Source organism: Cervus elaphus, chromosome 24, assembly GCF_910594005.1.
Source record: "Cervus elaphus chromosome 24, mCerEla1.1, whole genome shotgun sequence".
NCBI lineage: Eukaryota > Metazoa > Chordata > Mammalia > Artiodactyla > Cervidae > Cervus > Cervus elaphus.
The window spans coordinates 25,190,338-25,206,208 of NC_057838.1; the positions used below are offsets into that span (position 1 = coordinate 25,190,338).

The following is a 15,871-nucleotide window of genomic DNA, read 5'->3' on the forward strand; positions in this document are numbered from 1 at the left end:
TCGGTCAGACAGCACCGGAAGCTGGAGTTACAGGGACCTAGGTTCAAATCCCCATCTGCCTCTCACTGGCTTTTTAAACTTAGTCATGTTCCTTGGCCTAGCTCGTCTTTAGATTGTTGATGATTATGTAATATTAGAAAAATGAGATAAAGAATACAAAGCAACCACCATAGAATAGGGTCTCAGGAAGTGTGAGTTATTTCCTCTACTGTTAGTTACTTGCCTGTGCGTGCACGCTCAGTCATGTCTGACTCTTTGTGACCCCATGGACTAGCAGTAGCCCTCCAAGGTCCTCCGTCCATGGGACTGTCCAGGCAAGGATACTAGACTGGGTTGCCACTTCCTCCTCCAGCAGATCTTCCAGACCCAGCGATAGAAACTGCGTCTCCTGCATTGGCAGACAAATTCTTTACCACTGAGCCACCTGGGAAGCCCTATTTGCCTGTAGTTACAACTCAGAGGGCATCAGAGGATGCGATGGCTGGATGGCATCACTGATGCAATGAACATGAACTTGGGCCAACTCTGGGAGATGGTGAGGGACAGGGAGGCCTGGCGCGCCACAGTCTGTGGGGTCACAAAGAGCTGGACATGACTGGGTGACTGTGACAACAACACAACTAACTTACTCGGAAGCCTGTGTGGTGGGAAAGGGTGGCTTGTGTGTGTGTGTTGTTGCTGGGGCCCAGCACGCGGACCTTAGCATTCTTCAGCCGGGGCGTGGTGTGGGGCAGAGTTGGAGGGGAGGATATATACCCAGTTAACCATGTACACCAACTAAATGCAGTATTTCTGCTTCCACAGGCAAGAGTAGCCAGAGACTTTCCACCGACTGTAAACATTTCACTGAAGGAAGGCGGGAAGTGCTGTGTTAAAGCTGGGTGAATTTTCAGCTGGTTCTCTAGAATGTCAGGGTTCCAGGGAAGAGAATTGCTTTCCCCTTTAGGAACACCCTCGATGGGTAACAAGTGGTGAGGCTGCCCCCTGCTGGACATGGTGGGTAAGGTGGCGAGTGAGGACAGCTGTCAGGGAATAATTTGGGAACTCTCTGAGCAGGGGTCTAGATGGTCGTAAGAGTCGGTCCAGGCACCTTGTCAGGTGGGTGGCAATTGAGAATTCAGTCAGAGCAGGAGTTTAGAGTCCCAGGAGACCCAAAATCTCTCTCTAACACCAGGGGGCAAGATGACCCGAGCAGGCTAGAGGAACTGGTGATGTTTGAATTGCCCGTGAAAAGCTGAGCATCATGGTCTCCGTGTGCTGGGAGCCTTAAGAGGGTTTCAGTTCATCATTTCCCAGGGGAGCAGAAACATGAGCTGGACTTTGCCTATGTGTAGGGTTCAGCAGGGCTTTGGAAGATCATCAGGGTTGTAATTACAGTGAATCAGACCCTAAAAAGCAACTTCAGTTTCTCACTGGTCTAAAAATGCTTGTTTGTATGAAGCAGTTTTTTGGATACTGATGACCCATTCCCTCCTCTTGCAAATTTGGAGACTTCCAAGAGGCTCCTCGCACCTCCCTGCTGCCCCTGAGGCTCCTTCTTTCCCAGACCCTCTTCCTGGGGCTTGAAGGTAGGCCCACTGCTGCTCCTTGCCTGGCCTGGCTCCTCACTCAGCTCACACCCAGCACACCCACTCCCAAGGTGGTGCCTCTTCCCTGAGGTCAAGGACTCTCGAGATGACAGCTCTAGCTCCTGAGTTTCAGGTGCCCATTTCCACGTGGATGTTGTGAGCATGCTCCAACTTACGATAACCCAGACCAATGAGATGATCTCTCCCTCTCCTGTATTTAGACTTCTGATCAGCTGATGGCACAACCCACAAGGGCTAGAGCCTTCACAGTGACGGGTAACTCTGGGCTACCTCATCACCTGTGTCCTGACACCATTACCTCTCCCATGCTGCCCGGCAGACAGGGCGGGCTCTCAGGGTGACTGCAATTCACCTTTCTGTATCTTTGCTTAGGAATCAACTGTTCCCATTCTTCCACAAACCCTTATCTCTGACTGTCCAAATCTCAGGGCCAGATGAAAGGTTTCCACTTATATTCTACCTGCTTCCCCAGCCTGACACATGGCCCTGCCCTCGTGTGCCATTGCTCAGCACATTCCTGTGTTCCAGAGCATGCCATCCTTGAATTGCACTTGCTGACATCTATGCAACATTAATCATGTACACTGTGAGCTCATCGTCAGCAGGATGTTTATCTGATCCAGAGATGTGTACATATTTGGGCTCAATAGATGGGTCTTGTGCCCAGGAGCATGCCATGTGTATCCTTGCCTGTCTTCCCAGCTGGTGGACACATTTCTTGAGGACAGGACTCAGTATGACTCAGCTTTGTGTTCCTAACAGAGGCTGTGCTTGGCACAACTGGAACATATAATAAATGCTGAATTGGATGCTTGAAGCAACCCCATTAATCATGTAGTATTTGTTGTACCTTGAAGAATTCTAACATTGAAAGTTTTGGACAAAGCAGATGAGCCTATGAGAGATACTGAAATGGAAGTGGTAGAGATGGTGGAGGGAATCTAGGAGACTGTCAGTGACCAGACAGGGAAGTGTTTACATGGAAAGAGAGCTCAGACAAGAAGATGGCTGGTCTGGCAGCACAGAGATCTTTATGGGAAGCACTTCTCTTGGGGCGGAAAGGAACAGAAGCCAGACAAAAGAGCATGGATGGGGAGGAGATGTGGAAATAGAAAGAAAGAGTATTTATTGATAACTTCTCTGTAGAAGTGAGGAGTTACAGAGAGAAAGAGATGTGAAAATGAGGTTCAGAGAAGATTCTCTTCCAAAATGGGATATTCATGACTATGACTAAGAACTTCTGAAGTGAGGAAGACTTTCCTAAGTAAAATATAAAACCCAAGTAAGAAACTGTAGTGTGTGTGCATGCTCAGTTGTGTCCGACTCTCAGCAACCCCATGGACTGTAGTCCACCAGGCTCCTCTGTCCATGGAATTCTCCAGGCAGGAATACTGCAGTGGGTAGCCATTCCCTTCTCCAGCAGATCTTCCTGACCCAGGGACTGAACCTGGGTCTCCTGCATTGGCAGGCAGATTCTTTACCACTGAACTCCCTGGGAAGTAGGAAACTTAATTACCTAAAAATTAATAATTTGGGGGACTTCCCTAGTGGTCCAGTAGTTAAGAATCCACTTGCCAATGCAGGGGACCAGGGTTTGTTCCTTGGTTGGGGAACTAAGATCCCACATGTCTCAGGGCAACTAGGCCTGTGTGCCGCAAGTAGGGAGAAGCCCTAGTTGCTGCATTGAAAGATCCTGTACACTGCAACTAAGACCTCATACAGCCACACATTTTAAAAAAAATTAATTATTTTTGACATGATAAAAGATGGTGAAACATCAGGAAAGAACATTTGCAACATATATAATAGGTGTAACACAAAATTTGGACTCTACAAGGTCTACGAGGTGAAAAACAATGTATTTTCTTTTTATAACTACACCTCAACTTGCTCCTCAGCCCTCACTTCTAACTACAGAAGAAAAAAAAACCCATCAAAAAACAAAAAAAAAAATTACACACTATAAATCAACTATACTTGAATAAAAAACAAAAGAAATCAAAAACAAAAATCAAAATATTCCTTCAGAGTAACTTAGTTGTTTTTAACATATTCATCCTTAAAACCCAGACCGGGACTTCTCCGGTGGTCCAGTGGCTGAGATTCTGTGCCTCCAATGCAGGGGGCCCAGGTTCAATTCCTGGTTGGGGAACTAGATCCCACATGCCCTAACTGAAGATCTCGCATATCTCAGACTTGGCGCAGGCAAATAAACAACAGCAATAAAACCCAACCCGGATTATCTGCTCTGTCTTCAAAGAATCCATCACTTTCTCATGATCTCTTTGATCTTTGTACTTATTTCTGCTGGTTGACATCATTCTGTCTTGCAATGACATATTGCATGTCTGTGTGTGCAACGTGACCTTGAGTTTGCTGAGAGCAAGAACACGCTCAGCGTCCAGTATACATGCACATTACCTGTGTTTCACACGCTCAGCATCCAGTATACATGCACATTACCTGTGTTTCACACGCTCAGCGTCCAGTATACATGCACAGTACCAGTGTTTATTTGTCAGCTCTTGTTGATGAACAGTCATTTAAGTCCCCTGTGTGCGTCAAGGTTTCGGAGTGTTAGGTAGGACTATTTCTGCATGTGTCACATTTCTCAAAGGATGCTGTAGTAATTAAGATTTTACCCACCCTTTCAGAATTTTTCCAAGAATCAAAATTCTCTCTCTAGTCTCTTGTCTTCCTCCTCTTACTCTTCCTTTTTAACTTAGGTGATGATTTAGTCACTAAGTCGTGTCCAACTCTTGCAACCCCATGGACTGTAGCCTGCCAGGCTCCTCTGTCCATGGCATTTCCCAGGCAAGAATATTGGAGGGGGTTGCCATTTGCTTCTCCAGGGGGTCTTCTTGACCCAGGGATCAGATCCGGGTTGCCTGCATTGCAGGCAGAGTCTTTACTGACCGAGTCACCAGGGAAGATCCCTTTTAACCTGCTGCTGCTTTCTGCTGAGTCGCTTCAGTCGTGTCCAACTCTGTGCGACCCCATAGATGGCAGCCCACCAGGCTCCCCTGTCCCCGGGATTCTCCAGGCAAGAACACTGCAGTGGGTTGCCATTTCCTTCTCCAATGCATGAAAGTGAAAGGTGAGAGTGAAGTCGTTCAGTCCTGTCTGACTCTTAGTGACCCAATGGACTGCAGCCTACTAGGCTCCTCTGTCCATGGGATTTTCCAGGCAAGAGTACTGGAGTGGGGTGCCATTGCCTTCTCCCCTTTTAACTTAGGTAAGTAGTAAAATGCACATAAGTGAAGTGCAGAGCTCACTGAACTTTTACATACATATACCCCTGTGTAGTCATCTCCCAGATCAAGATCCAGAACATTTTCTGCCCCAGCAGGCTCCCTCCTGCCTCTTCTCAGACCCCACCTTCTCCAACTATAACTATGTTCTGATGTCTAGCACCATGCACTTGACAAGTTTTACCTGTTTTTGAACCTCATATAAATTGAATCATACGGCTTATACTTCTTTGTGTCTGACTTCTCTTGTTCAACATTATGTTTGTGAGATTCAAACATGCTGATGTGTGTCTATAGTCTGTTGTTTCTCTGGTGTAGTATTTTATTGTATGAATGGCAATTATGCTTTTAATAACAAATCTTTCTTGAGTTTTTAGAGAAACAGTCACTCCTAAATCTACAACATTATTTTGCCATAGATGTATTTGGCTTTACAATATTTTTTTCCTGTCCTAAATGAGTGGCTAACACATAAGAGAAAAGAGAGTCCATTTTCAGAAAACATGATTTTAAAATACACAAATAAAAATTAACAAACTCTTCCTTTACACTGCCTAGGTATGAACTACTGGGTATAAGATAGGCTATAAGGATGTATTGTACAACATGGTGGATACAGCCAAAATTTTGTAATGACTGTAAATGGACTGCAACCTTTAAAAACCATATAAATATTTTTTAAAAATTTTGGATGTAAAAAAAAAAATTTTGGATGTGATGTATTGGAAGGTTGGGATTGACATATATATATATATATATACACTATGACATATATACACTATTGATTCCTATAAAACAGGAAACTAATGATAACCTGTACAGCACAAGGAACTCTGCTCAGTGGTCTGCGGTGACCTAATTGGGAAGGGAATCCAAAAAAGAGGGGCTACATGTAAATGTATAGCTGATTCACTTTGCTGTACGGTAGGAACTAACACAACATTGGAAAGCAACTATACTCAAAATTTTAAAAATAATATTTTTTTTTTAAAAAAGTGCAATTTATTCAATAGCTCCTTTCCATAGAGCTGGGCAGGAAATTGACCTAGATCCAGGATGGAAGACAGCCCTGAATGTGAGCTTGGACCATGGGAGTGGCCTGGAGTGGGTTCCTTGAGTAGAAACCTCCCTCGCCTGACATGCTGTTTTATGTCTCCCCACTCCCCCTGCCCCCGTCACTGTTTTTTCCAGTGAGATGAGTCAGAAAGTGGCTAAGGAGGGCCCCAGACTCTCCAAAAACCAGAAGTTCTCCGAGCACTTCAGCATACATTGCTGCCCGCCGTTCACCTTCCTCAACTCCAAACGCGAGATCGTGGACCGCAAGTACAGCATCTGTAAAAGTGGCTGCTTCTACCAGAAGAAAGAGGAGGACTGGATCTGCTGCGCCTGCCAGAAGACCAGGTGGGTGGTCTGTGCTGCCGCCCGGCACCTGGGCTGCGCGTTGGCCTCTGTCTCTGGCTCCGAGTTCCCCCTTCCTGCCCTGCTCTGCGATGCTGGGGCCGGGGCTCTCTGCAAACTGCGCTTCCCCCAACCCCATGGCAGTCGGCTCCCCGTTCGGCTCTGCCATCGGAAGATACTGGAGGGAGACTGGAAGGTGGGAGGGGGAGCAGGGCTTCCTCCGTTTCCAGCTCCGGTCAGCATCACGTAGGCAGCAGAGGAGAGCCATGGCCCCAGCCTGCAGCTTCTTTTGGCCCTCTCAGACCCAGCCGCCGCGCCACGTCCCCTCAGAGGCCCAAGCGCCAGCCAGCTGCACCCCCCGCGGTGGTCAGAGCGCCAGCCAAGCCACGGTCCCCTCCGAGGCCCGAACGTCAGCCACGCCCCCGCCCAGAAGTCCGACCTCCACCAGCCAAGCAGCGTCCCCCTCAGAAGGCCAAGCAGCAGCCGCGCAGCAGCCCCCAGAGAGGGCCAGGCACCAGCCGTGGGGGGTCCCCCGTCAAAGCTTCTAGGTTCTGGTAACACCATCTCTTCCCTTTTGCTCCCCCCAGCCCTCAGGTTAGTAGCTGCTTCCTGTGTTTACTACCAGTGGGTTATCTCAATGGTCCTCCTTCATTCAGCCTTGCAAAAACTGTGTAATCCGTTCCCTGCATTAAATCCCCTCGTTGGAAACTCCTAGTGTGGCTCCTGTTTTGCTCAAAGATGCTGTTGGTACAATACTTCAGATGGCAGTTGCGGGTTGCTTCCTTTGTCTAATAGGGCTGCAAATGATTAATTTATAAAGTCAGAGTGTGAACCACAGTGACAGATTGAATAAACAAGGCCCTCGATTTCTGTGCCTCAGAGAGAGAAGGAATGGGGACTCTAAGGGGTATCTGTGTGTGTGCTAAAGGAGAGGGTCAGCCAGTTCATTCATCCCTCCTCCCAACACACTTCATCTGATGTTAACCTCAGTGGTAAGATCATTCATTCATTCAACAAGCTTGATTGCCTATGTATAGAGTTCCACATGCTGTGTTGGGGATGGGGATGCAGCTGGAACAACCAGGTTGTTTGTGACTCACCAGGACCAAGTGAGAGAATAGTCAGGCAGAGTGTAGGGTTAAATGCTCTAGTGCTCTCGTAATCAGCATGTGCATTGGGCGATGGGAACCTGGAGAATGGTTCCTGTTTGGGGCTTCAAAGAGGTTAGGTTAGAATAAGCAGAGGATGAGCGGGAGGATAATTAGAGGATAACAGGGAGATGGAGAAGAGGGCGACAGAGGATGAGATGGTTGGATGATGTCACCGATTCAATGGACATGAACTTGGGCAAACTCTGGGAGATGGTGAGGGACAGGGAAGCCTGGCATGTTGCAGTCCATGGGGTCCTGAAGAGTTGGACACAACTTGGTGGCTGAACAACAACCAAAGGGGGTGATGCTTGTAGACAGAATAGGTGAGCCGGACAGCACATGTTCATCAGCTCCATCTTAGGCAGGTCAGCCCTTTTTTTTTTTTTTTTTTTTTTAAATAGATGGCTTTTTCAGATCAGTTTTAGGTTCACAGTAAAACTGAACAGAAGGTTAGAGATTTCCCATATACTCTCTGCCCACACGCGTGGCAAGCCAATTCTTTAATCCTTTTAGTATTTGACAATGAACCTGTTTTATAAGTTAACAGTGGGTGTTAACTGTATTTGAGATTCTCATATATGCTCTGATGCTCAGAGACTACATAGCATATAATAGTGTGTGCATGTCTCACGATGTTTTCAGATTTAGTACATAGAAGAATCAACTGGAGAATGTTAAAATGCTCACAAACAATCTAATTCCTTGGGTCACTGGTGAGATCTGGGGAGCTGCATTTTCAACAAGTAACCACCCCATCCCCAGCGTAGGTGAGGTAAGGTTAATTTGTGAAGAGAAATAACAGATTGGTAAGTGACTGGTAAGTCACTAAAAGTGTAATAGGAAGTTGTATACCAGGTAATCTGGTTGTTAATTTATGCCTTCTGAAGGGGGCTGAGTACTAAGGTCCTATGACAGGTAAGTTTTGATATATGGACGTGGTTAGGAAATGTGGAGAGTGGAGGAAAGTCATCCATGGTGGTGGCTTCAAGCCCACCATCCCCAGTGTGTTATGTGATGGCTGTTGGGTGGCTGGGAATTGAACCAGGACATCAGAAGGAGGGGGAAGACAAGGAAAGCCAATCTCCTCCGAGACACAGATGTGTCTGGATTTAGCCTCGCTGGTTTTACTTACTTAAATATTTTAGTGGTGGTGTATTTTGACTCCCCCAGTTAGCTGTTCTCGGTGGGTATCAGAGAAGACACCTCTATAGGCTACTGCCTCCTCAGTTGTTGCCCCTTCCCTGGGACCAGGGGACCTGACAGGCTTCATCATAATGTCCAGTGACATCCCAGACACATCTGAACCCTCCCCATGGTACTCATTCTCCCTTCTCAGGTCCCCAAAGGTCCTAAGCAATGCAGTAGGGCGACCACTTCACCGTACTATGCAGTATGCGTACAATACTCTATTGACACTGATTGTCCTAAAGCAAAGTGGTAGGAGGAAGGTTAATGGGAAAAAATTCCCTCTGAAGCAGAGCTACTAAATTCCACGTGAAGAGAAGGTCACAAAAAGTTTTCCTGAAATTGACTTACTTTTAGAAATGGTGCCATTCTTGAGATCTGACCTTTAGAGGTTATACAATTTTGACAAAGGCCTTTTGGGTCTTTAGTAATTCTCACTCTTCCTCTTATCAACGATCTCAGCAAATAACACCACAGCCCCTCTAGTCACTCCCACTGGAAACCCAAGCCCCACCCTGAATTCCAGCCTCTCACCACACACACAGGTTTGCCAATTTTACTTTCTGGAATTTTTTTTTTTTTTAACCATAACTTAAAGTACATTTAGAGTTGATGTGAAGGGACGCAGAAGTGAGACTGAACCTAGAAACAGAGGAGAAGATATAGGGATCGTGGCTAGAGTAAGGCTCCTTCATAGTGTGTGTGGAGGGATGGGCCTCTGATGGAGCAGGAAAAGCCTTGGCTTTGGAAAGCAGAGAGAGACCCATTAATGGGCTAAGATGAAGGCAAGTCATACTCTGCGGAGGAAAGAATCAGAGGTTTGGGAAGGTTAGGGTAGGTTAGGAACACCAGAGACACAGGCTGTGAGGCTGTGCTGAGGGCTTGCTGAGCTCTGCTGGATGGGGCTGCGTCTGAACCACCTGTTCTCATGACGTTTATTGTCCGATGATGGAAACGAGAGCCATTTCTGAAATCACCAGTGGACTCATCCAACTCAACAGTCTGCTTTTCTCCCGGCTTGCGTTGTTGAAGGTTCTCACAGCAACTGTTCTTAAACTTCACCAGGCGCCTCTGGCTTTTCCTTCTCTCTCCATCAGACTCCTTTTTTTTTTTAATCCTGGTAGTTTGATTTTAAAATGTTTTAAGTGTTCATTATTTAATTGTTTATTTAAATTATTTTAAGTTCTCCAGTTTATTTAAACTAAAAAAAAGTCAACACAGTTTAACTTCTCCTCCCTGCTCTCTGCCTCTATTCTGTCTGTGAGCTTGTTTTTCATTTGGTTGTTTGCTTTTTTAGATACCATGTGTAGACGAGATCCTACGATGCTTATCTTTCTCTGACTTATGTTTCTTAGCATAATGCCCTCCAGGTCCTCCCATGTTGCTACAAATGGAAGGATTCCATACCTTTTTATGGGTGAATAATAGCCCATTGCATATACATATATATGCAAGATGTTACGGAAAAATCAGAATGAAATTTTTGCTTTTTGGCTGACTATATGCATGTATGTATGTGTGTGTGTGTGTACATATATATATATGCTCTACAGTTTATTTACTTATCCACTGATGGACATTGTTTCCATATCTTGGCTATTCATAAATAATGCTGCAGTGAACATAAGGGTTCATTTTATTGTTGTTAAGTCCCTAAGTCGTGTCCGATTTTTTTGTGACCCCAGGGACTGTAGCCCAGCAGGCTCCTCCATCCATGGGATTTCCTAGGCAAGAAAACTGGAGTGGGTAGCCATTCCCTTCTCCAGGGGATCTTCCTGACCCAGGGATCAAACCTGTGTCTCCTGCATTGGTGGGCGGATTCTTTACTACTGAGCCACCAGGGAAGCCCTTTAAAATTTTATCCATTCTAATATGAGAGTTGTGGTACCTCACTGTAGTTTTAATTTTGCTTTTCCTATTGATTAATGATGCTTTTTTAAATGAACTTACATATCATCCACCAAAGACATTTATTGGTGAAGTGTGTGCTCGATCCTTTGCTCACTTAAAAAGCAAATTATTTTCTTATTATTGTATCTTATAGTGTATTATTATATAATATATTATTGTAAAATAATATAATTATTTTATATATGTCAGATATATAAAAATATATATCTGGATACAAGCTCTTTGTTAAATATATGTTTTGCAAATATTTCCTCCTTGTCTGTGGTTTACTTTATCATTTTCTTAACAGTGTCTTTGTGAAGGACCAAAGTTTTAAACCTTGGCTAAATCCAACTTATTAATTTTTTATTTTTATAGATCATATTTTTTTTGTATTGTATGTGTGCTTTTTGTATTGTGTGTAAGAGTTCTTTGCCTAACCAAAGGTCACAAAGATTTTCTCTTATATTTTCTTTTCAAAATTTAAAAATTTAACTTTTATGTTACTATCCATATAGGGTTAATTTTTTGTAAATGGTGTGAGATATGGATTGAGGTTCAAGTTTTTTTACATACAGATATTCAATTGTTCCAGCATCATTTGTTGAAAAGATTCTCCACTGAATCTTTTAACTCTTAACTTTTGCAATTCTGTCAAAAATCAGTTGGTCATTTGTGAATTTATTTCTGGACTTTCTATTCTGTTTCATTAATTTATGTATCTTTTCTTTAACCAGCTTCATTAACTATAGCCTTATAGTAAGTGTTAACATCAGTTTAGCGCAAACTCTCCAACATTCTTTTTCATTTTTGAAATTGTTTTTGGCTATTCTCATTCTTCCACTTTTCCATAGGAATTTTAGTGTTAGTGTGTGAATTTCCACAATACATCCTGGTAAAACTGAATGGGATGGTGTTAAGTTTGTAAGTCTACTTGGGGAGAACCATACATGGTATATCTCCCCATTCATTTAGCTCTTTTTTGTTTTGTAGTTTGCAGTATACAGATCTTACACATATTGTTTGCTTTACATTTAGGCATTTCATGCTTTTAGGTACTATTAAAATAGTTCTTTTTCAATTTCAATTTTTCATTGCCAATGTATAAACATATAATTGATTTTTGTATACTGATCATGTATCCTGTGATCTTGCCAAACTCACTTATTCTAGTTTTTTTTTGGGGGGGGAGGGCAGACTCTGGAATTTTCTACATTGATAGTCATGTTATCTGTAAAAAGAGACAGTTTCATTTTTTTCTTTTTGCTCTCTATGCCTAGTTTCTGTATGTGGTTTAAACTGCTATTTCACCTAGATCATTTTATTTTTAGAAAAATATTTTAATAAGATTAAGTCCTTGCCAAATGGTCTTTCTGAATAATTAAAAGGGATTAGATCCCAAAGGCCTGGGCCCAACCAGATATTGGACTTGGGTTGAGTTATAGGTTCATACCTGTTTTTACTTCAAATTCTTATTTCAGGATGTGGCTTATCTTTCCTCATAGCTCATTGACTGACATCTTCTATCATCAAACTAGAGAATGGGCATGAATATGCTTTGCATTTATAGAATCAAAGAGTTTCCAATTACCACTAGAATTCTTAACTTGGGCAATTCCCCAGGATCACCAGGTACAGACATCACCTTGATGCTTATGAGAGGTGAAGCTCTCAGGTTGCGTTTACATGATGGACTTAATTCTAATCTACATTTAGGGCCAGCTCTTCTTAAGGAGAGCTAAGACCCTGAAGAACGGTCCTGTGAGGGCTGACTATGTGTAAGCCAAAACTCACGCCTCTTCTTTCCCCAACCCTACAGGGCCCTGAGCTGTTTGTTTCTTCTGCTCTGCCATGAGGAAGGTCTTTACAGTTTTCACCCTTCAAAGCTGGGCTACAAGATGATGATCAGGACATGTTGTACAGCTTAATAGTGGCCGGTTATTTTCCTATTTTGGTTTGGCCGATGGCCAAATGGGGCCAATGGGGATGATATGCAGAGTATGTCATGTAGCCAGAGGACGCCCGTGTCTGCAGAGTCATCACTGATGTCAGTGGGAAGGAGCCTGGGAATGGCCCTTAGACAAAGCCTTCTCACTGAGCTGAGGCCAACTCCAGTGTGAGCTCAGCTGGTACATTTGACACCCCAGGGTCCATCTCCCTTGCTGGAGGGTGCAGGAGTCGCGGGAGCAGGGACTCTTTTTTTTTTTTTTTTCTTTTTGTTTTAAATATTTATTTATTTGTTTGGCTGTACCGGGTCTTAATCGTGACACGTGGATCTTTAGCTGTGGCATGTGGGATCTAGTTCCCTGACCAGGGATTGAACCCAGGCCCCCTGCATTAGGAACACAGAGTCTTAGCCACTGGTCCACCAGGGAAGTTCTGGGGACGACCCCAGGGCCTGACTCAGGGCTTGGCTGAACAGACCTATCAATACACCTAGCAGTCAGTCCGGCCCGGTGGAAAGGTCAGACCTCAGCATCAGATTTGAGGCTGAGCACCCCTGCCTGTCCAAGTCACGTATTCTCTTAAAGCTGTGTTTTTCCCGTCTGTGACATGTGGCTATTATCTACCTCATTTGTGATCATGGTAAAATGCTTAATTCATTAGAACTTTTATGTAACAGATACACTGTGTCACTCAAATCCTAACTACTAGCAGATCCTCCCCAAGCTGGTTGCTTCCCTTGGTTGAGAAGGAACTCAGGGGCTGCTGCACAGTTTGGGCATCCCAGTGGCATCAATGTGGCTGCCATTGCCAGGGGAGTGCCCGTGAGATAACCAGGTGCTCAGAGTATCTAAGATGCTAAGTGGTCTATGTGCAGCGGTAACTGCAGAGGTGGTACCCAGGCTATGTGAGCTTCCACACTAGTGTCAGCATCCAGGGTTTTATATTCAGCAGGATCTATAGGACGTTCTAATGTGAACAGGCTGGCCCATGTCTGGAAGGCATGGAAAAGATCCAGAAAACAGATTTTCTTCCTAAATTTCAAGAGATGTGTTCTAACCTTTCAGGCTACAATTCACTAGGCAAGTTTCAACAAAGTATTTCTTCATTGTTTTTCCTGGTGTCCTGAATCCTTTCTGAAGGGCCTTAGCACTTGCCATATAATTTGGGGTTTGGGAGAATGCTGCTGTTAACACTTTATTTTGAATTTTATTTTGAATTTTTCAAAGTCCCCAAGCTATAGGAAAAGCTGTGATCCTCATAAGGTTAGTCTCTGGTGGAAAAATGCATATTCCTGACGCACTTGTCTTGGTATTTTTTTTCTTATTTATTTTTTAAATTAAGAACTTTGATGATATTCTGAAACTATTTGACATGACCTCATTTTGAAGGTAGCCACATAGGTTTCTGCAGTCTAAATAATTTAATCCCTCAGTTGGAGAGTAAACTTTCAAGCAATAATATTTTGGGATCACATATTTATAAGGAAATAACGGTGTTATCTCCTTCTTGAAAAGTCTATTCTGCATCAAAATAGGAACACATCAATATGGTCACAATTTTATAATGTGCATACACACCCCTATGTATCTATGTGTATGTTCATGTGTGCATGTCTATAGGCAGTAAAACTAGCTTTTTCTAGGAGTGGTGGTATTTTGATTTTGTGTTTTTCTGTATTTCAAAATATTTGCAATGATTAACAGCGAAACAATCATCACTGTCCATAAAGACAGAAGAGCTTTTAAAGAATATCTTTCCCAGGCTCAGGCCCAAAATATAAAATATTATTATAAAATAAAAAATATTATCGTATTATTTTGGCCAGATACTTCCAGAAGTGAGAAATTAAGGAGAGATTTTTAAGGCTGAGTTTACCAGAAGTGATCACCTCAAAGGTAGTCTATAAATCTACAGTTCTAGTACTGAGCCCCGATGCTGAGGGTTTGTCTGTTTCTTTTTGTTAACCAGATTGAAAAAGAGGAGCAAGCCGACCCCTCGGAAGAAGTGATGGAGGAGTTTCAAGTGAACGGTCAGCCTCAGCTCCTGGACTCTCTGCTTCTCGACGCACGTACCCTGGGACAGGTCCCCCGGCTTTGAATATGACGCAGGGGCCGCCACCTGCTGATGTGGCCACGGCCGATGCCCACAGTCCCGGGGGCGGGCGCCGCCGGGCAGCCTGCCTGGAGGTGAGAGGAGACACCTGTGTGCGTTAGGCTCCAGGCGGCGGGTCCCCACAGCACCCCCCAGGCCCCACAGCTCCTTTGGTCTCAGCCACAGTCCTGTCCGCTGAAGGGTGGACACAGGCCTCCAGGATCTCTGGAGCAGGACGGCCCCACTGCCAGCCCACGTGTTGTCCTCCAAACTCAAGACCCTCCGTGCCTGGCATCTTGTTGCCTAGGCTGACTGTTAATCCTCGACCGCCTCCTTTGTCTGACCTCCTTAACTGGTCCCTGGACTAGCTCACAGTCAGAGGCACAGCTGGCTTCAAGTGTGGAAGACTCAAGTTCTTTTGTAGTAAGGCATGGGGCTGCCAAATGGTCCGGAGATGCAAGGAGATTCCCTGGGAGGGTAGGAGCTGTCTAGACGCGCCTGTCAGAGACAGCCAATGTGCTGGGTCAGAAGCTGGAGAAAAGTCATGAGGAAGGCGCTCCCTCCCAGCCCCAGGCCCCTGTCTCCAGCCTCACACAGGGATCTGTGGGTGTCTCTTCCCGACCCCCTCCTGGGTGACAGCAAACACTCTCAGGCAACCATCTAAGTCCAACCCCTCTTGACCGTCTCAACTCCAGCGCTATCTGCTCTGTAAAATGTGTAACCCTGGGCAAGTAATCTGGGCTCAGTACCCTGCCCGCCTCCCCTCTCCCGAATGCTCAGAGACAAGGCTGCTAAGTTGGCCCCTTGGGAGGCAGCGCTGCTGTTTTCCCCCCTCCCCACCTCAGGACGCAGGTGGACCCCAGGGCACCTTCGCAGGGCCAGAAAGGGTGCTCAGAGAGCTGCTGTTCTCAGGCCATGGAGCCCCAGATTCCTGGGGGAGGGCTGAGCCCTGCCCCCTATCCCCCACCCCCGCTCTCCCTGCCTGGACCCCTTTATATACTGTAGAGGGATCAGGAAAACTAGGAGAGGAACTTGGCCTTGGGGAGAGGAGAATTAAGCCAGGGGAAGGGTGAGTTAGGGCAGCTGAGCAGTCCAAGACTTCCCTCCCTGTGTGTGAAACCATTCCATGGTGTGTGGGGCGCTGAAGCCAGTTATCATGGAGCAGGGTTGGGGTTGACTTCTCATCTCTTGGTTTTGATTTGCTCCCACTATCTGTAGCCCTAGGCTCTTGAAAAGGACTTTGATCTTGAGGATGGGCTCTAGATCAGGGCCATAGGAACTCACTCCCTCACCCCTCTCTGGTCCTCCTATACTCCTTATACATATGCACGTGTGGGGGGCAGTGCCCCAGGTAAACCAGAGGACCCTT

The 15,871-nt window shown here is 45.2% G+C and overlaps 1 protein-coding gene and 1 long non-coding RNA gene across 6 annotated transcripts in view; one reads left to right on the plus strand and one right to left on the minus strand.

Moving 5' to 3' along the window:
• The window catches only part of LOC122682646, a 94,621-nt gene that overhangs the window by 36,419 nt on the left and 42,331 nt on the right, over positions 1-15,871 (minus strand). The gene's annotated exons all lie outside the window — the stretch shown is intronic.
• Positions 1-15,871, plus strand: part of LOC122682639 (myelin associated oligodendrocyte basic protein) — a 44,029-nt gene that overhangs the window by 16,608 nt on the left and 11,550 nt on the right. Inside the window, exons 3-5 of one of the 5 annotated variants that reach the window (XM_043885623.1) lie at positions 6,032-6,241; positions 6,541-6,786; positions 14,380-15,853. In XM_043885623.1, the coding sequence (XP_043741558.1) occupies positions 6,036-6,241; positions 6,541-6,786; positions 14,380-14,419 (492 nt within the window). In that variant the 5' untranslated portion in view covers positions 6,032-6,035 and the 3' untranslated portion in view covers positions 14,420-15,853. Of the gene's footprint in view, positions 1-6,031; positions 6,242-6,540; positions 6,947-14,379; positions 15,854-15,871 lie in introns of those variants that run through there. The other 4 variants (XM_043885624.1, XM_043885626.1, XM_043885625.1 and 1 more) reach the window with 4 other exon arrangements.